Consider the following 25,479-nt stretch of genomic DNA (forward strand, 5'->3'; position numbering starts at 1 on the left):
GACCCATTTCTTTGAACTTCAGGAGAAAGGACGTCATGGTGGAAAGTAAATGTGAAAGAAATCTGCTCCCTAGACAGTGACCAGGAAGCAGAGACAGAGAGAGTGGAGGGGAGAGGGGGTAAGATGGAGGGAGAGAGGGAGAGAATAGATTTAGGGAAGCTATGACATCTCAATATTTCCTTCAAGAAATTTCCCCCAGTGGCCTAAGTTGTTCCTATTTGTCCCTACTTCCTAATAGTGCTAAAGGCTGGACACCAAACATAAGGCTTTGGGGGGACATTTATGGGGGAGACGTTTATGATCTGACCCATAACAAACACTATTGTGGGGATACAAACCCAGATTAAAAAGGTTAGATACTGAAGAGGACATAGAAAATTAGCCATGCCCATACCTAAACATGATAAAAGCAATCTACAGCAAACCATTAGCCAACATCAAAGTAAATGGAGAGAAGCTGGAAGCAATCCCACTAAAATCAGGGACTAGACAAGGCTGCCCACTTTCTCCCTACCTTTTCAACATAGTACTTGAAGTATTAGCCAGAGCAATTCGACAACAAAAGGAGATCAAGGGGATACAAATTGGAAAAGAGGAAGTCAAAATATCACTTTTTGCAGATGATATGATAGTATATATAAGTGACCCTAAAAATTCTACCAGAGAACTCCTAAACCTGATAAACAGCTTCGGTGAAGTAGCTGGATATAAAATAAACTCAAACAAGTCAATGGCCTTTCTCTATACAAAGAATAAACAGGCTGAGAAAGAAATTAGGGAAACAACACCCTTCTCAATAGTCACAAATAATATAAAATATCTTGGTGTGACTCTAACTAAGGAAGTGAAAGATCTGTATGATAAAAACTTCAAATCTCTGAAGAAAGAAATTAAGGAAGATCTCAGAAGATGGAAAGATCTCCCATGCTCATGGATTGGCAGGATCAACATTGTAAAAATGGCTATCTTGCCAAAAGCAATCTACAGATTCAATGCAATCCCCATCAAAATTCCAACTCAATTCTTCAACGAATTGGAAGGAGCAATTTGCAAATTTGTCTGGAATAACAAAAAACCTAGGATAGCAAAAAGTCTTCTCAAGGATAAAAGAACTTCTGGCGGAATCACCATGCCAGACCTAAAGCTTTACTACAGAGCAATTGTGATAAAAACTGCATGGTACTGGTATAGAGACAGACAAGTAGACCAATGGAATAGAATTGAAGACCCAGAAATGAACCCACACACCTATGGTCACTTGATCTTCGACAAGGGAGCTAAAACCATCCAGTGGAAGAAAGACAGCATTTTCAACAATTGGTGCTGGCACAACTGGTTGTTATCGTGTAGAAGAATGCGAATCGATCCATACTTATCTCCTTGTACTAAGGTCAAATCTAAGTGGATCAAGGAACTTCACATAAAACCAGAGACACTGAAACTTATAGAGGAGAAAGTGGGGAAAAGCCTTGAAGATATGGGCACAGGGGAAAACTTCCTGAACAGAACAGCAATGGCTTGTGCTGTAAGATCGAGAATTGACAAATGGGACCTAATGAAACTCCAAAGTTTCTGTAAGGCAAAAGACACCGTCAATAAGACAAAAAGACCACCAACAGATTGGGAAAGGATCTTTACCTATCCTAAATCAGATAGGGGACTAATATCCAACATATATAAAGAACTCAAGAAGGTGGACTTCAGAAAATCAAATAACCCCATTAAAAAATGGGGCTCAGAACTGAACAAAGAATTCTCACCTGAGGAATACCGAATGGCAGAGAAGCACCTGAAAAAATGTTCAACATCCTTAATCATCAGGGAAATGGTGTGAGATTCCACCTCACACCAGTCAGAATGGCTAAGATCAAAAATTCAGGTGACAGCAGATGCTGGCGTGGATGTGGAGAAAGAGGAACACTCCTCCATTGTTGGTGGGAGTGCAGGCTTGTACAACCACTCTGGAAATCAGTCTGGTGGTTCCTCAGAAAATTGGACATAGTACTACCGGAGGATCCAGCAATACCTCTCCTGGGCATATATCCAGAAGATGCCCCAACTGGTAAGAAGGACACATGCTCCACTATGTTCATAGCAGCCTTATTTATAATAGCCAGAAGCTGGAAAGAACCTAGATGCCCCTCAACAGAGGAATGGATACAGAAAATGTGGTACATCTACACAATGGAGTACTACTCAGCTATTAAAAAGAATGAATTTATGAAATTCCTAGCCAAATGGATGGACCTGGAGGGCATCATCCTGAGTGAGGTAACACATTCACAGAGAAACTCACACAATATGTACTCACTGATAAGTGGATATTAGCCCCAAACCTAGGATACCCAAGATGTAAGATATAATTTGCTAAACACATGAAACTCAAGAAGAATGAAGACTGAAGTATGGACACTATGCCCCTCCTTAGATTTGGGAACAAAACACCCATGGAAGGAGTTACAGAGACAAAGTTTGGAGCTGAGATGAAAGGATGGACCATGTAGAGACTGCCATATCCAGGGATCCACCCCATAATCAGCATCCAAACGCTGACACCATTGCATACACTAGCAAGATTTTATTGAAAGGACCCAGATGTAGCTGTCTCTTGTGAGACTATGCCGGGGCCTAGCAAACACAGAAGTGGATGCTCACAGTCAGCTAATGGATGGATCATAGGGCTCCCAATGGAGGAGCTAGAGAAAGTAGCCAAGGAGCTAAAGGGATCTGCAACCCTATAGGTGGAACAACATTATGAACTAACCAGTACCCCGGAGCTCTTGACTCTAGCTGCATATATATCAAAAGATGGCCTAGTCGGCCATCACTGGAAAGAGAGGCCCATTGGACTTGCAAACTTTATATGCCCTAGTACAGGGGAACACCAGGGCCAAAAAGGGGGAGTGGGTGGGCAGGGGAGTGGGGGTGGGTGGATATGGGGGACTTTTGGTATAGCATTGGAAATGTAAATGAGCTAAATACCTAATAAAAATGGAAAAAAAAAAAGAAAATTAGCCATGACTCCCTAGAGATGATTAATTATAAAGAGAAGGGAGACAGGCTATGGCTGTGTCCTAAGGTAGTGTTTTCCTCCAGCATAACAAGATTCATGGCAACTAGAACAGAACAATGAAGTAGTGGTCAAAGCTATGGTCATGGCAATGGGGTTACTGACAGTCCATCCCGATTGAGAGATTTCCCTTTCACTCCCTCCCCCAGCGCAAGTGATCTTAGGGGATGCTGGTGTATATATGAAGTAAACGTTGGTTGGAAGTGGAACTCTGTGATGCAGCTCACCTATTGTCAGCTCCGCATTTTCATGCCATCTTTCAGTGTGCCTACCGATTTCCACATAGACATACTAAAAGGATCTCAAACAGAAGAATTTATTATTTTCTACAGCTGTTATTCCTTTGTAATGATTAGAAAAAGGAAGAGAAATAAGGAAGTGGGTGTGCCAAATGGCCTTGAACTATCACAGATCTATCTGCCTGTGTCTCCTGCATGCTTGGATTAAAAAAAGCAATACTATGGGCCTAGCAGGAATACTCAAATCTTTGTACATATCTTTGTGAGTATGTGGGGTGGAAGAGACGATGTATATATCAGCCCAGCCTCTCAACAGCATGAAGAACCTGGACTAGAACCTGTGAATAAGCTATAAGTGGATGGTATCCAGCCAAATAATTGACTAATTTCTGGATATCTTTTCCACCCCAACCCTAGATAGATCTCCCTTCCATACACACATATGCCTAAACCAACAATACAGGGTCTTGTCTAAATCACTGAAACATTCTTGAATCATCTGAAGTCTCGTGACCCACTTCCCTCTATCCCTAAAAATGCTCCTAGAATTTTCAAAAAGTTAATCTGATCCATCTTCCCATCTGCAACACCATTAAAATTCTTTAGGACTCCACCTCCATCGTCCAGAAAGTCAACCATTCTAGACAGGCCACTCAAGGTCCATCCCCTGGCTTCCTGCTTTTCAACCTTCGCATCATGTTGCTTGTGCCCCAGCAGTTCGTAACTACTTCTACAGGCAGGCTGTGGCTGTCAGCTTGATGGATCCCAACTTGATTTCAGGCCTTCTGATGAAGTTTTGCTTTTCCTGAAGGCTGCCTTCTCCTCCATCAGCTATTCTTTACCTCTGAATTATTTCCGCAGAACCACATATGATCTCATTCAAGGTCTTCTCAACACAACATAAAAGAACAGCTCATTTGTTTTCTTGACTTCTCTGGTAAAAGATGAACTGCCATACTGATCTTCAACTTCAGCAAAACCCCAGGCTCAACATACAGAGAGGAAAAAGAAGTGGGCAAGCAGGAAACATGAGCAAATTCAAATGATGGGTTCCATCCCTCAAAATCAAAGGACAGATGTGTAGCCACGAGCCTCTTTGTTCCCAGAATAACAACTCTGAGACTTAATTATTTATAAATAAATGTCTAGGTCATAAGCTTTGGCTCATTCCTCTACTAGCTCATAACTTATACAGCATGTTTATTGTAGTCTGTGTCTGCCACATGGTTGGTTACTTTGCTCAGTTTCATGCATCCCACTTTCTCAGAGTTCAGGCCAAATATCCCACCTCAGTCTAACTCCAAGACTTTCAATCTCTCTCTACCAGAACTCCCATTTCCTATTACCTGCCTTGTCTAATAGACCATCAGCTTTTTATTGGCAGGTGATGCTTCCACAGTATGTAAGACATTCTTTCTACAGAGTGATGACCCAGATTCTTTAGCTCAAACACCAGCCTGCCACTCACTAAATCTTACAGACGTTTTTAGCTTTTCTATGGCTCAATTTCCTCAATTATGAAAAAAGGAAACTGATGTCTGTAAGGGAAGCAAGTATGCTGACTCCCTCTGCTCCTCTAGATCCAATCCCCAAGTCTCATTCCCAGGCCTGCAGCAGAATACCTGTTGCAGCCTCCCTCATCTCCAGTGGATCCCACAGGTCTTGCCCCCCCCCCCCCCCAATCTCCCTCACCACACTCATTGCACTGTCCCAGGCCCCAATTCAAGCAGGCACTCCTAGGAATACACAGGCCCATCTGACCATGGAAGCAGGTAGATTGACTAAAGATCTTCACCTTTCCCTCCACTCCTCCCAGTCCAATCCCCAAGACTCATCTACAGCTCTGTAGCAGACCCTCTGCTGTGGCCTCCCCTCACTCTCTGACCCAATTCCCAGGGAATCAACATATCCTGGAGAAGAACCCCACCACATCTCTATTCCTAAGTGTCAGCTCCAATACCAAGGTGCACATTTACCTAAAACCTCCAGTGGCCACACTGTCAGGACTCCAGACAACACAGAACCATCACACACGCCTAAAAATCAGAGAAGAAACTGAAGCTGTCTTAGTTAGGGTTTTACTGCTGTGAAAAGACACCATGACCATGACAAATCTTATAAAAAACAACATTTAATTGGGGCTGGCTTACAGTATCAGAGGTTCAGTCCATTACCTCAAGGTGGGAGCATGGCAGCATCCAGGCAGGCATGGCACAGGCAGAGCTGAGAGTTCTACATCTTCATCCAAAGGCTGCTAGTGGAAGACTGACTTGCAGGCAACTGGGTTGAGAGTCTTAAGCCCACACCCACAGTGACACACCTACTCCAACCAGGTCACACCTATTCCAACAAGGCCACACCTCCAGATGGTGCCACTCCCTGGTCCAAAAATATACAAACCATCACATTCCACTCCCTGGCCCCGATAGACTTGTTCAAAAACATGAGTCTATAGGGGACTGCATTTAAACATAGCATAATACAAAATGCATTTAGTCCAACTTTCAAAGTCCTCATAGTCTATAGTGGTCTCAACAATGTTAAAACTCCAAAGTTCAAGGTCTCGTCTGAGATTCATCCAAACAATTAACTGTAATCCCCAAAGCAAGGCAGAAAACCAACTGGGCAAACTCCAAACTCTGCATCTCCATGGCTGATGTCAAAGCAGTCTTCAGTTCTCCATTCCTTTTTCATCTTTGTTGACTGCAACAAACTGCTTTCTCCTGGGCTGGTTCCACTCCCTGTTAGCAGCTTTTCTCAGCATGTATCCCATGGCTCTGGTATCTTTAACATCTTTGAGTCTCCAAGGCAATTTCAATGTTACAGCTTCTTGTTTCAGTGTCTGGGATCCCACTTGATCTTTTGGGCTCCTCCTAAGGGCTGGCATCACTTCTCCAGCTCTGCCCTCTGTAGCACACTAAGCTCAGATTGATCCACTCCACTATGGCTACTGTTCTTGGTGATCACCCCATGGTACTGACATCTCCAATACATTGTGTTGTTCCACTCCAACAGGCTTCACCAATAGCCTCTCATAGGCACTCTTCATGGTGCCAAGCCTCAAATCCTTTGCATGACCCCTTCAGTCCTGGGCCATCAACTACAGCTGAGGCTACACCTTCTCCAATGGCCTTCCATGACCTCTCACAGTGCCAAGTCTCAGCTGTTCTTCATGACACCTTCATGCCTTCAAAACCAGTACCACCTGGGTGACTCTTACACATTACCAAGTTGAGCCGCAGCACAAGGTACAACCTTGGCTATCTCTGGAACACAGCTTCTTTGTGCTCCCAGAAAACACTTCCCAGAAGATTTCACCTCAGTGATGCTGGTCTCTTCATAATCACTGCTAATTTCTTAGCTCCAGCTAACCAGCATCAATTGTCCCAGTAGTTCCTTCCATTCTTAACTCTAGAGCCAGAGCCACATGGCTGAAGCTGCCGAGTTCTGCTGCTTGCAGGAATTAGAACATGACCCACTTGTACTATTACATTGTCACTGGCTTTCTGTTTTCCAAATCCTTCACTGCCTATGCTTGGCTATCCTGGGTCTTGCTCTGTAGATGGGCCTTGAACACAGAAATCAGCATGCCTGACTCCTGGGATTAAAGGTGTGTTCCACCATGCCAGGATCTAAATTTAGCTGGATAGGATCTTGCCCCAAGGTCCCACTCCCTTAATCTGCTATCTCCTAGAACACAGGATTTTGCTCCATTTCACTTCCTGGTACCACTTTAATACTCGAATGATATATTTTATATTTTTCCTTTCTAAGCTTGCTATGCTTCTTTAAACTTCTCTTCATGAGACTTAACCAGAGAACAAAGTCTCTGCTGAGCTTTTTTGAAACTTCCTTTGTCAATGCAATCAATCTGAGTCTCTTCACCTTAGCCTCAGGCAGACTTTTCAGGCAAGGGCAAAAAGTAGCCACATTCTTCACCAAAATACCACAAAAACAGTCTTTTATGCCACATTCTGAAATTCTTCTCCTTTGAAATCTCTTGGCCAGGTCAACACAGTTCAAAGTACTCCCAGCAACAAAGTCTTCGATATTCTTACTAGGATGACCCATTAAGCCCCATTTAAAGCATTCCACTGCATCCTAAATCCAAAGTCCCAAAATCCACATTCTTTCAAATAAAAGCATGGTAAGGCCTATCACAGCAATACGCCAGTCCTGGTACCAACTTTTGTCTTAGTTAGGGTTTTACTGCTGTGAACAGACACCATGACCATGGCAAGTCTTATAAAAAACAATATTTAACTGGGGCTGGCTTACAGGATCAGAAGTTCAGTCCATTATCATCAAGGTGGGAGCATGGCAACATCCAGGCAGGCATGGCACAGGCAGAGCTGAGAGTTCTACATCTTCATCCAAAGGTTGCTAGTGGAAGACTGACTTCCAGGCAACTAGGGTGAAGGTTTTAAACCCACACCCACAGTGACACACCTATTCCAACCAGGTCACACCTATTCCAACCAGGCCACCCCTCCAGATGGTGCCACTCCCTGGTCCAAGAATATACAAACCATCACAGAAGCCAAGGAACAAAACACCCACCTAACAAAGACAAGACCAGATATCTGCACCTAGAATTGCAATATTCCCAATCCCAGAGGCATACATGCTTGTGTGAGAATAGAATCAACAATACAACAACCAGGACAATATAATGCCACCAGAATCTAGCAATCCTACCACAGCAGACCCTGAGTATTCCAACATATTTGGAGCACAGGAAAACTACCTTAAAACAGACTTTATAGCACAAGTCCTTAAAGGAGGAGATGAATAAATCTCTTGAAGAAATCCATGAAAATACAAATAGTCGAAGGAAATCAATAAAATGGCTTAACACCTGAGAGTGGAAATAAAATCAATAAAGAAAACTCAAACTGAGGGAATTTTTAGAAACTTAGACAGGAACCACAGAGGCATGTCTTACCAACAGAATACCAGAAATGGAAGACAGAAGTTCTGGTATTGACTCAATAGAAAAATAGCTCATTCAAAGAAAATGTTAGCCTTTAAAAACTCCTGGTATAAAACACCCAGTGAATCTGGGACATTATGAAAAGACCAAATCTAAGAATAATATAGAGAAAGAAGACGAAAACCAGGTCAAAGGCTCAGAAAATATTTTCAACAAAATCATAGAAGAAAATTCCCCTAACCTAAAGAAGGAGATGTCTATCAAGGTACAGAATACCAAATAGATTGCAGAACCAGGAAAAAAAATCCCTCGACACATTATAATCAAAACACTAAGCTGGGTGTGGTGGCGCACGCCTTTGATCCCAGCACTTGGGAGGCAGAGGCAGGCGGATCTCTGAGTTCAAGGCCAGCCTGGTCTACAAAGTGAGTTCCAGGACAGCCAGGGCTACACAGAGAAACCCTGTCTCAAAAAACCAGAAACCAAATCAAACCAAACCAAACCAAAACAAAACAAAACAAAACAAAACAAAACAAAACAAAAAAGACAAAAAACAAAAAACACTAAACATACACAACAAAAGCAGAGTATTAAAAGCTGAAAGGGGAAGGAAATAAGTAACATATACAGGGGGATGTATTAGAATCACATCTGGTTTCTCAGTGAAACTCTAAAAGCCAGAACAGCATGTACAGGTGTGCTGCATGCTCTAGGAGACCACAGATGCCATCACAGACTATTATACCCAGCAAAACTTTCAATCACCAGAGATGGAGAAAATAAGACACTCCATGATAAAACCAAATTTAAGCAATATCTATTTATAAATCCAACCTCATAGAAGGTTCTCGAAGGAAAACTCCAACTTAAGGATGTTAACTACAAAACACTGGAAATAATGATCCCTGACCAGCAAAAAAATCAAAAGAGGGGAAGTACATACACACACACACACACACACACACACACACACACACACACACCATTGCTGCCACCACCACTTCAAAAAACAACAACCCAGTAACAGTAATTAACAATCACTGGATATTAATATCTCTCAACATCAGTGGCTCCAATTCCCCAGAAAAACTACAGACTAACAATAAATGGGGAAACAGGATACATTCTTCTGTTGTATCCAAGAAACACATTTTAACATCAATGATGCATATCACCTTAGGGAATAGGTATGGAAAAAGGTATTCTAAGCAAATGAATCTAAGAAGCAATCTGATAGAACCATGCTAATAACTGACAAAATAGACTTCAATCCAAATATAATCAAAAGAGACAGAGAAGGACACTTACTAAAGAAATGTTCAACATCCTTAGCCACGAGGGAAATGCAAATCAAAACTACTTTGAGACTTCATCTTATACCTGCCAAAATGGCTAAGATCAATAGAACAAGTGACAGCTCCTGATTGTGAAGTTGTGGAGTAAGGGAAACACTCATCCACTGTTGGTAGGAGTCCAAACTTGTACAGCCATTATGAAAATCAGTATGAGTTCCTTAGGAAGATGGGAATCGATCTACCTTAAGATCCAGATATACCACTCTTGGGCATATACCCAAAGCATACTTCAGACCACCACAGAGACACTTGCTCAACCACGTTCACTGCTGCTCTATTCATAATAGCCAGAAATTGAAAACAACCTAGGTTTACTAGCACAAAGCTAGTAAGAGACAGAAAGAGAATGGATCTGGGTGGGGAGGGGTGTGGGGAGGAACTAGGAGGAATAAAGAAAAAGGAAACCACAACCAGGATAAATTACATATGAAAATAATATATTTTCACTAAAAGGGGAAATTTAAAAAGGGAAACAATAGTGGCTTTCATACAGGATCATTGTGAGAGTTCAAAAAACATTTACCAGGCTTGGCACAGTGTGTCCAACATGGTGAGCACTTGAGAGACATTATCTACAGTTGTTATTACTTACCATATAGCAGACACAGCAGGAAATTTTCTATTAGAGAGAATAAAAATAATTACTGTAGTAAAGTGGCATAAAACATTGAAATAATGTCTCATGGGGATTACCAGATCAAAATGACCTTTCCAAGCTTGGGTAAATCATTTTTCTATAAGCCTTAGTAAGAAGGAGAGATATTCTTGAATTAAAAAGACCAAAATAAGTGGACAGATTTTTTTCAAGACTCTTTGCAACTAGGAGTCATATAATCCAGGCTTGCCTAGCCACACATATACTCATGCTAGTAACAGAAACTAGTAATACAAAGCCACACCCACTTTTCTCACAGGCAGCACTGATGGTCTGAAAGGTAGTGTATCATACAGATGTTACCTGCATAAGCTCACTCTCATCCTCACAGGCTTTGGGGGGTAGTGTGATGGTTAATACAGATGATCAACTTGATCCAACACAGAATCCACAAGGAAACAAACCTCTGGGAATGTCTATAAGATAGTTTCTAGATTAGGTTAACTGAGGTAGGCAGATCTGCCCTAACAGTAATGGTTCCACAGTATGGGTCCTGGACTGAATACAAAGGAGAAAGGGAGCTGGGCACCAGCATTCATTGTTCTCTGCTTCCTGACTGTGGATACAATGTGACCAGATGCTTCAAGCTGCTGTTACCATAATCCCTATGGCATGGTGCAGTGTACCCTGAGACTGTGAGCCAAAACACACCATTTCTTCCCTACAGTGGTTCTTGTATCTAATCACAACCATGAGGAATGTAACTAACACAGAATTCCAGACTAAGAATTATGGCTGTTCCTATGATAAACCTATGTGGTTCTTGGTCCTTTAGAGGAGTTTAGAACTTTGGGCTAGAAAATCTCTTGAGTACTGAGAGAAAAGTTTAATGCATCATTCTGGTGGAGGAGGATACCAAGATAAATATGGACAGACTAGTTCATGTTTTTCCTGCAATGGGGCCCCAAGGAACCCTGCATGAAGCAAGAATACCAAGACCCTGGTGCCGTAGTCTCCCACCTGCAGAGACAAGATTGACAAGGACACCAAGACGGGTTCATGCAACTTCCTTCTTTTTTTTTTTTTTTTTGTTTTTTGTTTTTTTTCTGAGACAGGGTTTCTCTGTGTAGACCTAGCTGTCCTGGAACACACTCTGTAGACCAGGCTGTCCTCGAACTCAGAAATCCGCCTGCCTCTGCCTCCCAAGTGCTGGGATTAAAGGCGTGCGCCACCACACCCGGCCCTGCAACTTCCTTCTTTACTTGCAGCTTCTCTTTACTTGTAGCCCCTTTTTACTTAGGGCAAGGGCTATATTTATACAGTAGTGGCAACTGACCTCATCTCGCTCCACACCACCTCATCCAATCAGAATCACACACTTTCCAGGCACGAGCTCAGGTTGGTCACAGATAGGTTGACAGATCCGGATCACGAGGAATAATCGAACTTGGCAGGCAGCTTACGCATGCAGTTTCACTGCGCATGTTTGGGCAAGGCAGTAAACAGGTGGGTTTCACGGGGCCTGGCAATGGGCCAGGGTGCCATCTTGGCCCATGCGGCAGCACCCGCTTCCCGCACCATGGGACAAACACCAAAGAAAGAAGGCACAGAATGGAGCCAGACCAAAGAAAGGCTGTGGATGTTGCAGGCAGCAGAGGTATAGAAGCTGGCCTATCTATGCTCCTTGGCACACAGGAGACTTCATTAGAACCTGTGGATGCCCAGTGTAGAACCATAAGCTTTGTTGCCATCTTCCAATCTTCTTTTGCTCTACCTCCTTTCCTCCCTTTGGAATGAAAATGTTTGCTCTGTGCCATTATGTGTGGAAGTATATAGCTTGTTTATTGATGTTATACACTAATAGATTGCCCATGTCTTAGAAACCACTCTATACTTATGTTTTTGAATCGTGATGAATAGTAATGCAACTATTAAGGACTGTGGGACCTTGAAGTTAAAGTTGAATGCATTTTGAATTGTGAGTTGGTGTCTTTGGTTCTCCATCCCCTGGGGCTGGAACATGGTCCCCTCATTCAATGACATCTTCACCAGTTTTCTGCTTTCAATGGTCTTCTTCAATGCCTGCCCCTGAAACTCAATCTGAGGACCAGGCAGGCCTTGAACTCTGAAATCCTCTTGTCTTTGTCTCCAGAGGGCTGGGACTAAAGGCTTGTATGACTACACTTGACCCTAAGCTTTCTTTTAGTTCCTTCTCACAAGTTGGAAGCTTAGCTTAGTCTTGCCCTGAGGTAACCACTCCCCTTAGTCCCTTTAGCAATTGACTTTCCTATAGTCTGCTTTATCTCCTTATACATAGGATTCAGCTCCATTCCGCTTCCTGGTGTCCACTTCTCCACAATCTGTACATTCTCTATTTTCCCTTTCTCAGCTTTCTTCTTTTCTTTATAGATCTGCATAACCATATGACAGAGTTAATACTAGCCTGCTTTGAGATTTCCTCTGCCAATGTAATTGGTCCAAAAGTTCTTCAATTTAGCCTCAGGCAGACTTTTGGGACAAGGGAAAAAGCAGGTATATTCTTTGCTAAAATATCTCAAGGATAGTCTCTATTAACAGACATATATTAATATGCTTCTCCTCTGAAAACCCTTGAGCCAGACCCTCACAATCACCTCAGAACCACTGTCTTCTATGTTCCTACTATGATGGCCCAGAGTCCACATTCCTCCTAACAAAAGCATGATCAGGCCTATCTGAGCAATATCTCACTCCCAGTACTAAGTTCTATCTTAGGGTTTCTATTGCTATGAAGAGACACCATCACTACTCTTATAAAACATTTCATTGGGCTGGCTCACAGTTTCAGAGGTTTAGTCCATTATCATAATGGTGAGAAGCATGGCAGCATGTAGGCAGACACAATGCTGGAGAAGGAGCTGAGAGTTCTACGTTTTGATCCACAGGCAACAGAAGGAGATTGAGAACCATACTAGACCTACTTTGAGCACATATGAGACCTCAATGTCCACCTCCACCAAAAAGGCCGCACATCCAATAGTGGCACTTTCTATGGACCATTCCTATCCACAAATGACCCTGAGACTATGGGGAGTCTATATGGAAAGCTATGACTTTAAAGTAGTGTCACGTTGACAAGGATTAAACATGGTATGGTTAATATTGTCAATTTGAAATGATATAAAATCACCTATGAGCCAATCTGTGGCTGTCCCTGTGAGAGAGCTCACAGACTGGTATCTCAAGCACGAAGGTAGACAAACGTAGTTAATACAACAGAAGTTATATTTTATTATCACATAAGGTTCACTCTAAATTCCTAACCATGGTCCTAAGCCTATCTCCCCATGGCTGCTCTCCTGTGTGCCATATCTTAGACGAAGGTCATGTCCAGTCTCTAATAGAAGACTCTGATTGGTCAGGATCCTGCAGAATACTCCTCAGTTGCAGGGCAGATCAAGGTGGTGTCTTTCCAGGTGTGCAGAGCAGAGAAGAACATTGGTCTCTGCTTACATACTGACTAGTGGACATCATGAGGTTCTAGGTAGGGCTGTGTCTGGTTATCTTTAGTGAGTGATATCACTGAGTTTTGATTATCGGGAGCAGCCTTGGGTGGAGTGGGGATCCTAAGCTTTCTGACACGTGTAAAAGGCATTTTTTTACTATGCCATGACAACTGAGGTAAGTGACGCAGGAAGAACTGCCCTAAACGTGGGTGGCACCATTCATGGATTGGAGTCCTCGATCAAAAAAAGAGAAGAAACTGAAGTGATCTGAGTTTATGTCTCTGGGCTTCCTGGGTGTGGATGCAATGAGACCACTTGCCTTAAGCCTCTTCCATTCTGATTTCTCCACTGTTACGGACTGTAGCCCCAAATGATGAGCCTCCATTTTTAAGCTGCTTTTGCAGTATTTACCACAGCAATGGGGAAAACTTATGAATGCAGGTAGCCTGGTAGCCTAGTAGCCTGACTTTGCAAGCCTCGCCCCTCCACCAAGGCATCGTCTCTGTCCTCTCCACAAATGGTTTACACCACACAGTATTCTCTGGCTTCTGTGAGCCAAAGGTAGTTTTTAATGGTGCAGTTCATCCTTGCAGACTTGTACAAATAAGAGCAGGTGGCTAAATGAAATAAGTACACCGCTTCTACTTTGTTCTATTGGTTTATTGATTTGCAGGCTCCTTTGCTTGGATCCTGCTCAGAGACCATCTTTCTTAGCTGACTTTTTTGTTTTAGCAATGCTAGTTTGTTAAAGAGAATTTCTCTAGATGTAGGAAACTTTCCTCTTCTTTTGTCTCCCCCAGCTTCTTTGGGTGTGTGGATATGTGTCTCCAGACAATCAAAATTTAATTGCCTGGAATCCAGCCTTAGGTGTAGAAAACCAGACAATTAATTAGCAAAGAAATAAAGGAAAACAGGGAGAAGAACCAAACCCAGTGTCTATTTCAGGGGACTGTCACAATTAAACTGTGAACTTCGTTAATTTAATTAACAATAATTGTGCCTCAGATAAAAACATCATGGGCTTCAACACTGTCGTCCCACAAAGCTACCTGTAACCCATTTATTTTTACAGATGGATGAGGCATTCACAACAAGGAACAGACAGCTGAAGACTGAGCTATAACTAGCCACATCTCCAGACTCTTAATCCAGCACTTTCACATCCATCTACTGCCCCAGACCTCACTGAGAACAGGTCCAATTCAGCCCAGTCATAACTTTCCACTTATGAGAAGGTCTGATAGGAATGTACAGTTTCAAACCTTTAAAAAAAAAAAAACAATTTTCAAGGTTCTTATAGTCTTTCAGTTGCTCTACAAAAACCAAAACCAACTAACCAAATAAACGAACAAAAAACCCTAAACCCCAGCAACTTTATGAAGAAGAGGCACTTGCATCGCTGGTTTGTTACGGACATTTGTGACACTCTCACTGCATCTTCTGTTCTTTTAAGTTTTGAAGTTGTAGCTACAAACGAAAAGTCTGTCCCTAAGTGCATTAGTTACTTGTCTCACTGCTGCGACGAAAGCCCAGGCCGAAGCAACTAAGACAAGAGGCTTACTGGGCTCAGGAGATACAGTCAGGATGGCTAGAAACTAGCTCTCTTTAAACTGGATTTCAGATTATGTTTTAAAAAGAAAAAACTAGGGTTTTTTGTTTGTTTATTTGTTATTTTTCCAGACGGACCTTATTCTTACCTGGAGGACTGCTAACCACAGGATGTCTACACTATGACCCTAAGGCCAGCCCCACTAGCAATTGAGTTTCGACTGCAATCTAAAGAGAAAACTGATTTCAGAGCCACCTGGCTCATCTCCCAAAATTGTTTCTCCTTCCCCTTATTGTGCAATTGTTATTCTAAAATATTTACCAGACACTCATTCTGCTTTGTAACGGCTACTTGCTCACAAACAAAAGATAATGCCTCAGGGAGCAGGAAATCCCCCAGAGCTGAGCCATTTCGCATCAGCCCTCAGATTGGCAAAGGCCTTGTTGCAACTTTGGCATAAATAGTCTAAACTTGTGTTTTAATCTCTTAGACTGAAGTTTTGCCTGGTGAGGTCATTCTCTGGGAGTCCCCACCTCTCCAACACAGCCTTGTGGTGTGATAAAACTTTTCCTGGGGAAGACACCGCACACATGTTGACCCATGCCAAACAGGGAAGCCCTCCAAAGTCCTCCCTGATGAACCAATGAGTTGTATCGGGATTACTTACAGGCACATGGGTGAGGGGTTACTTAGGGAAGCAGTTATGACTCAACACAGTGGCATCGCCCAGCATGGGTAACACTGGGAACGCAGAGGCACTGCACAGGCTGCAGGCAGCTCCACAGACTGTAGAGGGTCCTTCCTAAGTGACTCTTGTCTTAAATCTCGTCCAGGCAGCTGGTCTCAGAGTCTGCAGCTTTTCTCCTCTCAGAGTCCTCTTTGCATTTCAGCTCCCCCTTTATTGTCACATCAACTTCACGGCTTCTCAACTTCCTTCTTAAAGAGGAATTTTTGCTGTTGTTGTTGTTGGTGGTGGTTTGTTTGTTTGTTTTTTGTTTTGTTTTGTTTTTTGTTTGTTTGTTTTGGTTACCCTGGCAAGGAGGGGCCTAAAAAAATCTGGTCAGTGTCAGGGACTTCCTGAGGCTGTTTGGAATTGTTTACCTTCCTGTTTAAAGAGCTTCCGGCAGGAGGGAATGTTTCAATCTCAGAAGAAACCGGTCCACAAGTCTGCCATGTTGAAGAAAGCTTGGTAGTGTGCGTATCAGTTAAACGATAGCATTCTCTGTGAAATCATCGGGCTGCCTTGCTCTTTTTCCTCTTTCCATTCAGTCTAGGACTCCACTCTAGGGTATGGGTGCTAACTACATTCAGAATGTACAGTCCAGAGGTGTGTCTCCTAGGTGATTCTGAACCCGGTAAAGCTGGTAATGAAAAATAACCATCACAAGAAGTGTTACGGGTCTGGAATCACTCAGAGACTCACCAAGATCATAAATCTTACTAAGAAGAAGCTTTTTATTTTAGTACTGTTGGTATCGGGACCTCCCAAACCTATGACATCACATAGGTGACATTGAGACCTGCAGACCTGTTGCCAAGACAACAGGCATTATATTCCCAGAATCCACTTGGCTCACCTCCCACCTTTACCTGGTTACATCATTTTCCATATAAATAAGGGGAATGCACCTCCCTCTCTCTCTCTTTTCCCCTTCTCTTTCTGCTGCTAACTTCCCCACCCCCACCCCCATCCCCCAATAAACCTTTCACACGTGGAACTGTTTGGGCCCAGTGTGTTGTGTTCAGGCAGAAGCCTCTATTTTAAACACATCAGATACTGGTGTTTACTTTTGGGCCAGGAGTGCTTCTAAGATGCAGCACCTAGGCATATCAGCCCAGGGCTTATAATAAGCAAACTAGTAAATTATTAGTAGGCAAATTAATAAAATATTGCTAATCTGTGAGGTTTCACAAGATTACATGGATTTTGTTTATGTTTAAGCTGGGTCTTATTTTAATTTTGTGATGGCTTATGTAATGTTGATGGGTAACTATATGTTTAAAAGTTTAAAATTTTTGTGCTTGAGAGAACTATAAAGCAAAATTGGAATCCAACTATTAAGGGCTTTTAAGGGCTAATTCTTGTAATTTTCCTGGTCTTGTGTGACTTTAACAAAAATCACTGTTTCTGCTTCTGTAAACAAAAGGTTGCTTTTCTGGAGGTGACCTTCTGCTTGCAATAGGGCAGTGGTTCCCAACCTTCCTAATGCTTGTGACTCTTCAATTCCTCATGTTCTGGTGACCCCCAACCATAAAATTATTTTTATTGCTACTTCATAACTGTAATTTTGCTACTGTTATGACTAGTAATGTAAATATATGATATGCAGGACAGCTGGTAATGACATCCTATGAAAGGATTGTTTGACCTACAAAGGGGTCATGATCACAGGTTGAGAACCACTGCACTAGACAGAAGGTAATTTTGTGGGGTTTGCCTTTATAAACCCGACTGCAGTGGCAGGCCATGCATTAAAGAATCTCAAGTCCCTGGAGGTAGATATGAATAAAAGTTTCTCTGTTAAAATTTATTCATGGTCAAACTGGTGACTCTCTGAACAACCTGAGACTCATAACATGGCTCACAGTTATTCTAGTTATCTTTTGAGAAGAGCAACCAAGTTTGGTTATGAAAGCAGAAATAGCAGTTAGTCTTATGATCCATTATTATCTTGCAAGTACAGCAAATATCAAGAGTGTTGGGAACAAGCCAAACAAACTTGTTTTAAGTACTACCATTTTAAGCTGGGCAGTGGTGGCACACGTCTTTAATCCCAGCACTTGGGAGGCAGAGGCAGGCGGATTTCTGAGTTCAAGGCCAGCCTAGTCTACAGAGTGAGTTCCAGAACAGCTCAGGACTACACAGAGAAACCCTGTCTCAAACAAACAAACAAACAAACAGACAAACAAACAAACAGTGCTACCATTTTGTTTTCAGACTCCATTTAATCCTAGGGAGAAACTAAGGTCAAGGGTCCCAGGTCTTGGGGGGAGCTGGGGACTTCCCAATAGCCAAACAGCTTCTGTTGTAAGAAGACAGTTGTCTGCGTCCAGCCATCTCCAGGACAACTCCATCTTACTAGCAGAGTCAAACTAAGTTCATGTTCCCAGACCCAAGAACCACACCGTATCCTGATTGATGGAACTCCCTTGCTCAACCCCTATGTCAAAATATGATTGGATTGCTAAAGCCCACCCTGCTCCCCTTACTTTATGGTTTTATGCTTTAAATATGCTGTGCTACGCCCTTCAGTACTGCGTTTTGGCTCCTGAGTCTGTTCTGTGGCCTGATCAGTAACAGCTTGATTACAATAAACTTTTATCATCTACATTGACCTACCTGGTCTTTGACTTATGACTGATCCCAAAACACAACATCAATCAATTTAAGAATAGTCTTCAACATCTGGGGGAAAGGGGAGGTAAGTTGACAGAGTAAGCCGTGTTCAAGCTAGGGGTTTACATAGTTGAGGCATTTTTGCTTTTTGCTTTCTCAAGCACAGTAAGCTTAAACTTTAAATATAATGTTAGCCATCACAGAAGAAAGTAATATCCAAACAAAGGAATCTGTTCATCAGAACCATCTTCATCAGCCTCTATTTAATAAAGGAGGAAACAAAACAGAGATAAAACGCCTTGGTCAAAGTTAAGTGACCAGTAAATGGTGGTGCTAGGGCCACTGTCATTTAAGAGCGTGTAGTGGTGCTCACCTCGGCAGCACATGTATTAACACTGGAAGGATACGAGATTAGCATGGCCCCATCCAAGGCTGAACCAGTCCACATGGTTACAGGAGTTCTCATGGGTGGTAGCTCACCCTGTGATCCCAGCTCATGGAAGGCTGAAGCAGAAGAGTTGCTACAAAATTGAGAGCTTTTTGGAGCTACATAGTGAGTCTCGGCTAGCCTTGACTAAAGAGTAGGACATCTAAAAACTATGCTAGTCATGATACCCCAAACTTTTAATATTTAAACAAGGGTAAAGTTTTCAGTGAAATGAAAGTGTGCTGCTTAATCAAGTGTAAGCCTTCAGGCAAGTATGTGGAAGTGATGGCCAAAAGGAGATGGACTGGCATAGGAAGAGGAGTCATTTCTGGTTTTGAAAAGCAATGCAGGCTCTATGGTTAGTGTGAGACCCACATGAGGTCATGCATATTTGGTTTTGGACTCCAGATGTGGCTCTCAATAGCTCTGTGACCTTAGTCAATTTGTAATTACAAGGAGTACGAAAAAAAGAAACATATAACATGTACTGAATATTTGATGAATTAGGTTAGGTAAACTAAATACTGGTTAGTTTAACTACTAAACATTAGGGTTCTTAGGGCATATAACCAGAAGTGGTATAGCTTCTGAGTCATATGAATTTCTCTTTTCCAGTTTGGATTAATTTGCATTTCTATGAGCAATGTATAAGGATTTGTTTATTTTCATCAGTTTTTTTTTTAAATGATAGCCATTTGTCTGGGATAAGATGTAATCTTAATGCAGTTTTAATTTATTTTCCCCTGATGTCTAAGGATGTTGACCTGTTTTCACACTGATGGCTATTTATGCTTTATTGTTTTAAAAAGGGAAGAAGGACAAGCTGTATTACAGAGCAATAGAGATAAAAACTGCATGGTATTGGTATAGAGACAGGCAGGTAGATCAATGGAATAGAATTGAAAACCCAGAAATGAGCCCACACACCTATGGTCACTTGATCTTTGACAAACAAGCTAAAACCATCCAGTGGGAAAAAGACAGCATTTTCAACAAATTGTGCTGGTTCAACTGGCAGACAGCATGTAGAAGAATGCAAATCAATTCATTCTTGTCTCCTTGTACAAAGCTCAAGTCCAAATGGATCAAGGACCTCCACACCTCCATATGACACCAGATACACTAAATCTGGTGTCTACTAAAAGAAAAAGTGGGGAAGAGCCTTGAACACATGGGTACAGGGGAAGTTTTCCTGAGCAGAACACCAATGGCTTATGCTCTAAGATCAACTATAGACAAATGGGACTCATAAAATTGTAAAGCTTCAGCCAGGCAGTGGTGGCAAACGCCTTTAATCCCAGCACTTGGGAGGCAGAGGCAAGCAGATTTCTGAGTTCGAGGCCAGCCTTGTCTACTGAGTGAGCTTCAGGACAGCCAGGGCTATACAGAGAAAGCCTGTCTTGGGGGGGAAAAAAAAGAAAAAAATTGCAAAGCTTCTGTGAGGCAAAGGACATTGTCAATAGGTCAAAATGGCAACCAACAGATTGGGAAAAGATCTTTACCAACCCTACATCCAATAGAGGGCTAATATCCAATATGTACAAAGAACTCAAGAAGTTAGACTCCAGAGAACTAAACAAAAAATTCTCAACTGAGGAATAACGAATGGGTGAGAAGCACCTAAAGAAATGTTCAACATCCTTAGTCATCAGGGAAATGCAAATCAAAACAACCCTAAGGTTCCACCCCACAGCAGTCAGAATGGCTAAGATTAAAAACTCAGGTGACAGCAGATGCTGGTGAGGATGTGGAGAAAGAGGAACACTTCTCCTTGTTGGTAGGATTGCGAGCTGGTACAAGCACTTTGGAAATCAGTCTGGCAGTTCCTCAGAAAATTGGACATAGTACTACCTGAAGACCCAGCTATACCACTCCTGGGTATATACCCAGAAGATGCTCTAACACATAAGATGCTCCACTATGTTCATATATATATATTATGATATATCTGTACACACATATGTATAATATTATGATATATTATATGTAATATTATAATGTATATCATAATATAATAATAGCCAGAAGCTGGAAAGAACCCAGATGTCTTTCAACCGAGGAACAGAAAATGTGGTACATTTCTACAACAGAGCACTACTCAGCTATTTAAAAACAATGACTTCATGAAATTCTTAGACAAATGGATGGAACTAGAAAACCTGAGTGAGGTAACCCAGTCACAAAAGATCACACATGGTACACACTCACTGACAAGTAGATATTAGCCCAGAAGCTCAGAATACCCAAGATACAATTCACAGACCACATGAAGCTCAAGAAGAAGGAAGACCAAAGTGCTCCAGTGCTTCTTAGCAGGGGAAACAGGCTACTCACAGGAGGAAATACAGAGGCAAAGTGTGGAGCAGAGAATGAAGGAAAGGCCATCCAGAGACTGCCCCACCTAGGGATGACAAGGTTCTTTTTAAAAGATTTATTATTTTATATGTATATTTTGCCCGAATGTACGCATGCATGTATGTATGTACACCATATGCATATCTGGTGCCTGCAGAGGCCAGAAGAGGACATAAGATTCCCCAGAATTGGAGTTACAGATGGCTGTGAGCCACCATGTGAGTGCTGATAACTAAACCTGGGTCCTTTGCAACAAATGCTCATGACCTCTAAATGCCATATTTGTAGTATTTATTTATTTATTTAGGTTTTTCAAGACAGGGTTTCTCTGTGTAGCCCTGGCTGTCCTGGAACTCACTCTGTAGACAAGACTGGCCTCGAACTCAGAAATTTGCCTGCCTCTGCCTCCCAAGTGCTGGTATTAAAGGTTCCCAAGTGCTGGTATTAAAGGTATGCACCATCACTGCCTGGCTTCTATTTGTATTTTTAATATGATGGAACAGAGCAGTTTTTTAAAATATCGTTTCTCGAAATTCTACATATATATATTATTATTAACCTTTTGTAAAAAGAACCAAACTGACTTGAAAAATAAGACTAACACATTTTAAAATATAGTTGAAATAGTTTAAAATGCCACTCTGTGTACTCTGCTAAAATGGAGTATCATTGCAGCACTTCCAAGTGCAAAATTGAGAAAGGCTTTTAAGTGAAGTGTAAAGAAGCAAGGATCACAATTGGAAGGCAAGAATGCAGAAACTGGATGCAGACAAATAATCACACAGTGAACAACACAAAGCCCTGCGAAGGACTAGAGGTGCCTGCCAACCCTCAGAGTGTCCCTTTATCCGTGGTGAATGGCCCTCTCTGTCAGGGCTGGTGGAAATGGCTACCAGAAGCTCAGAGAGGCAAGGAGAACCTTTTCACGCTCGCTGCAGCCCGCCCGGCTCACCCAGCCACGCCCACTCGACCCTCTCCAGTACGTCCCGCCCCTTCCGTCTTCCACTTCCGGGTGGCAGCGCATCTTTGCGCCGCCTTCTCGGAATCTGATTGGCTGGAGCATAAACGCTAACTGCCGCGCAGTTTAAACCTGAATCCTGGTCTTCGCGGATTGTCGCGCTTCCCTGGCAAGTGTGGGCACCCACAGCTGAAGGGGTCGCTGGTAGGCGTGGACGAGGCCAGCGCGGCCAGCAAGGCCTGCGAAGCCGGAACCCTTCTCGGTAGCCACTCCTGGCGCCTCAGTCCTCGCCGCCGCGCGTCGGCTTGCAGGGCCGGGACGCGGAGCCGGGACGCGGAGCCGCCTTCGGATCGGGGCGGTAACCTCTGTTCTGACTTTGAGCTCCCAGCTGGGCGAGGGGTCGCCACTAGTTTTCAGGTCAGTACCTGGAGGGAAAGGGATCTAGGTCCTTGTGACCAGGTCTGAAACGGCTGCTTTCGTGTAGGTAAGGATGCACCTACACGCATCTCCAGGGTAGGGCTTCTGCCAGGCTTGTTTCGAACAGAGAACTAATAGCTTGGCCGGGATCTGGGTATTGGGAGCTGACACTTAGAAATGGAGATGTGCTATATGCTAGGGCGTGGCATGGGGGTCCACAGGAGGGAGGAAAGCAGGGTGTGTCATCAGGATCTGTTTATTCCCGCCCCCCTCAGAAGTGGGATCAAAGAATGAGAAGAGGTCACAGTAGAAGGTCTGCCACAGGGCTGTGGATGAGACGGGGGATTGGACTGGAGGGAAAGTTGAAGATCTGCAGCTAGCCTCCTTGTTTCCCTGCTCAGATTGTGAGGTGAAAACCTGCAATTAGCCTACCAGCTTCCCTGCGGTTTTATGGTTTGTTTGTTTGTTTTTGGTGGGGGGGGGGGGCGAAACTTTAGAACAGTTGAACTTTACTGTTGAAACGTTCCTAGTGAACTTCCTCCCCGTTGCAGAAATTCGCCCCCCGCCCCCAACCATCTTCTCGGTCATTTGCTTAACAGCTTTCCACATCTGCTCAATGCTTTCAAACATGACCATTTCAACATTGGGCAGATTTTTTTTCTACTGAGAAGTTCTTTCATGTGTTCATATATATTTCTATTAGAAATGTTTATCCAAGGAGCTGCTATGTGCCAGGCACTAAGAGTTCAGCAGAAAACACATTTAATAGAAACTTCTGCCTGTCAGCATTACCCTAATCTCTGCTCTTCTCCGTGAAGATGTTTGTGATGGCGTTAGGGATGCCTAGATAAATAAGAATCTTTTCATTGGATCCTTATACTAGATCTGCAGACTATGTATAGATTGAGAATTGCAGGTACCTGACTAGGTCACTTTGTAGCCTACTATAGGACCGCTTCCGGGTTGGGAAGAGTTGGAGGGCAGTTAGGGTGAGGAAGGTAAAGATAATGAGGAATCTTGTGGAATCTAGGGATTTTTGTGATGGACATAAAAGGAACACTGAGATTGTTCTGTGGACTCAGAGCAAGGAGCAGAGTGGCTTGTGGCGGGAATATAGGTTTGGGGCGTTGACCCCATTCGAGCACATAGCCCAGCATCGCCACCTGCACCTCAGTGAAGCTTTTTCTGATCTGTTTTCTCTGCCCAGTTAGCATTAGCACTTCTTTAATGTCTTGTGTGTTAAAGTCATTGTTCTTGTCATACTAATTATTTATTTCCAATTCTATTACATTGTTAACCAGTGTAGACCATAAATCTAGACTTAAGCTTGTAATTTCCTCTCTTTCCAAGCCCTCTTCCGCCCCTTGAGTGAGTCATTTCTTTTGTGCTTCCATGAAGGTCCACTTGCCTATCTAAGGTTATACTTTTGCATAGTAACAACAGTGTCTGTGTCACACTGGACTTTTCTTTCCATGACAGCAGGGACCCTATCCTGTCTTCTGCTGGTAGCCCATTGTGTCCACTAGGCATGGTGATATAATATAGGTTTGAATAGAAAAACAAAAGTATTTACCTTTTTGGAATTCACTAATTCTCCTGATTCTCTAAGTTCGTATTTTAAGATCTTTATGTAAAGGGCTTTGCAAATACATTATGTCGACAGTGTATTGTAAGTCATGGTGGTTGGGCTTTGGAATGGATCGTTACCAGTTTTTTTCTCTTATCACTCAGTACTATGCTGGTCTCCCACCCCACCCCATCTTTTCTTTTCCTTTCACTTCAGAAATGGAGTACCCAGGGATAAAAGTTGACACTGTTACCTCTGGAATTCAGAGACGAGTGAAGGGCAGAATTGCAAAGACAAATTTGAATGTTTCTCTTGCTTCAAAGATCAAAGCAAAAATATTAAGTAAGTACCTACCTTATTTTAGCAAATATAGAAAACTACTAAAATGACTACTTTGTTAGCTGGTACTTTTTCTGTTTGCTCTTTCCTCTCTGTGGCTCTCAGCTATTCTGCTGAATGGTTTTGCAATCTGCCCTTGGCCTGCCCCCAGGCAGCTACCTCTTCTCATGCAAAGACAATACCAATGTGGTTTCTCAAGAAAAGAGCTACAGAGAGTAAAAGATTTGCTTTGCATTCATTCTGTGGCAGTCAGGTGATAAGTCACGTAGACGTGCTTGGCCAAGATCAGGTGTGGTAGTACATGATTTTATATAGGCCAGAGTTCACCAAGAAAGCACTATGCACTTTGGAAATGAGATTTTATGAATCCTGGCAATAAGGCGTTAGGAAGGCAAGCAGACAACAAAAACAAAAACAACATAAATAAATAAAAACCCATGAAGATGGGAAACTTCCTAGGATAAACTTTTATTGTTCCCAAAAATTATCTCAATGGTTTATGCCCATGTTGGCTACACTGGGAAATGTACTGTCTGTCTGCTGATGTCACACCCATGACTTACACTGAGCCAAAATGTTTTAAGTATCTTTAAGTCAGGACGTTGCTCCTTCCGGGATCTGTAGGTAAATCTGAATTAGCCAGCTTTCTACAATGGTTATTTCCTGCTTCATTCGTCAGGACCTTTTGGAAAACAACAGGTTATTTTTAGCTTTTGGATGTCCTAACTGGTTGTGGTCTGTTTCTATTGGGTATGCCAAGGAGAGCCAAGTGAAACTATTCTCTACCAAATATGAAGTCCTGGTATGGTTCGTTTGTTCGTTCTTTCTTTCTTTCTTTCTTTCTTCTTTTTGC

General features: G+C 42.6%; 1 protein-coding gene across 2 annotated transcripts in view; it reads left to right on the forward strand.

The window, feature by feature from the left end:
• The first annotated feature begins 11,747 nt into the window (after positions 1-11,747).
• Sgo2a (shugoshin 2A) overlaps positions 11,748-25,479 on the forward strand; it is a 40,938-nt gene continuing 27,206 nt past the window's right edge. The window contains exons 1-2 of one of the 2 annotated variants that reach the window (NM_199007.2): positions 22,382-22,720; positions 24,504-24,629. In NM_199007.2, the coding sequence (NP_950172.1) occupies positions 24,506-24,629 (124 nt within the window). In that variant the 5' untranslated portion in view covers positions 22,382-22,720; positions 24,504-24,505. Of the gene's footprint in view, positions 11,850-22,381; positions 22,721-24,503; positions 24,630-25,479 lie in introns of those variants that run through there. The other variant, NM_001177867.1, reaches the window with a different exon arrangement.

Source organism: Mus musculus, chromosome 1 (genome assembly GCF_000001635.26).
Source record: "Mus musculus strain C57BL/6J chromosome 1, GRCm38.p6 C57BL/6J".
NCBI classification, from domain to species: Eukaryota; Metazoa; Chordata; class Mammalia; order Rodentia; family Muridae; genus Mus; species Mus musculus.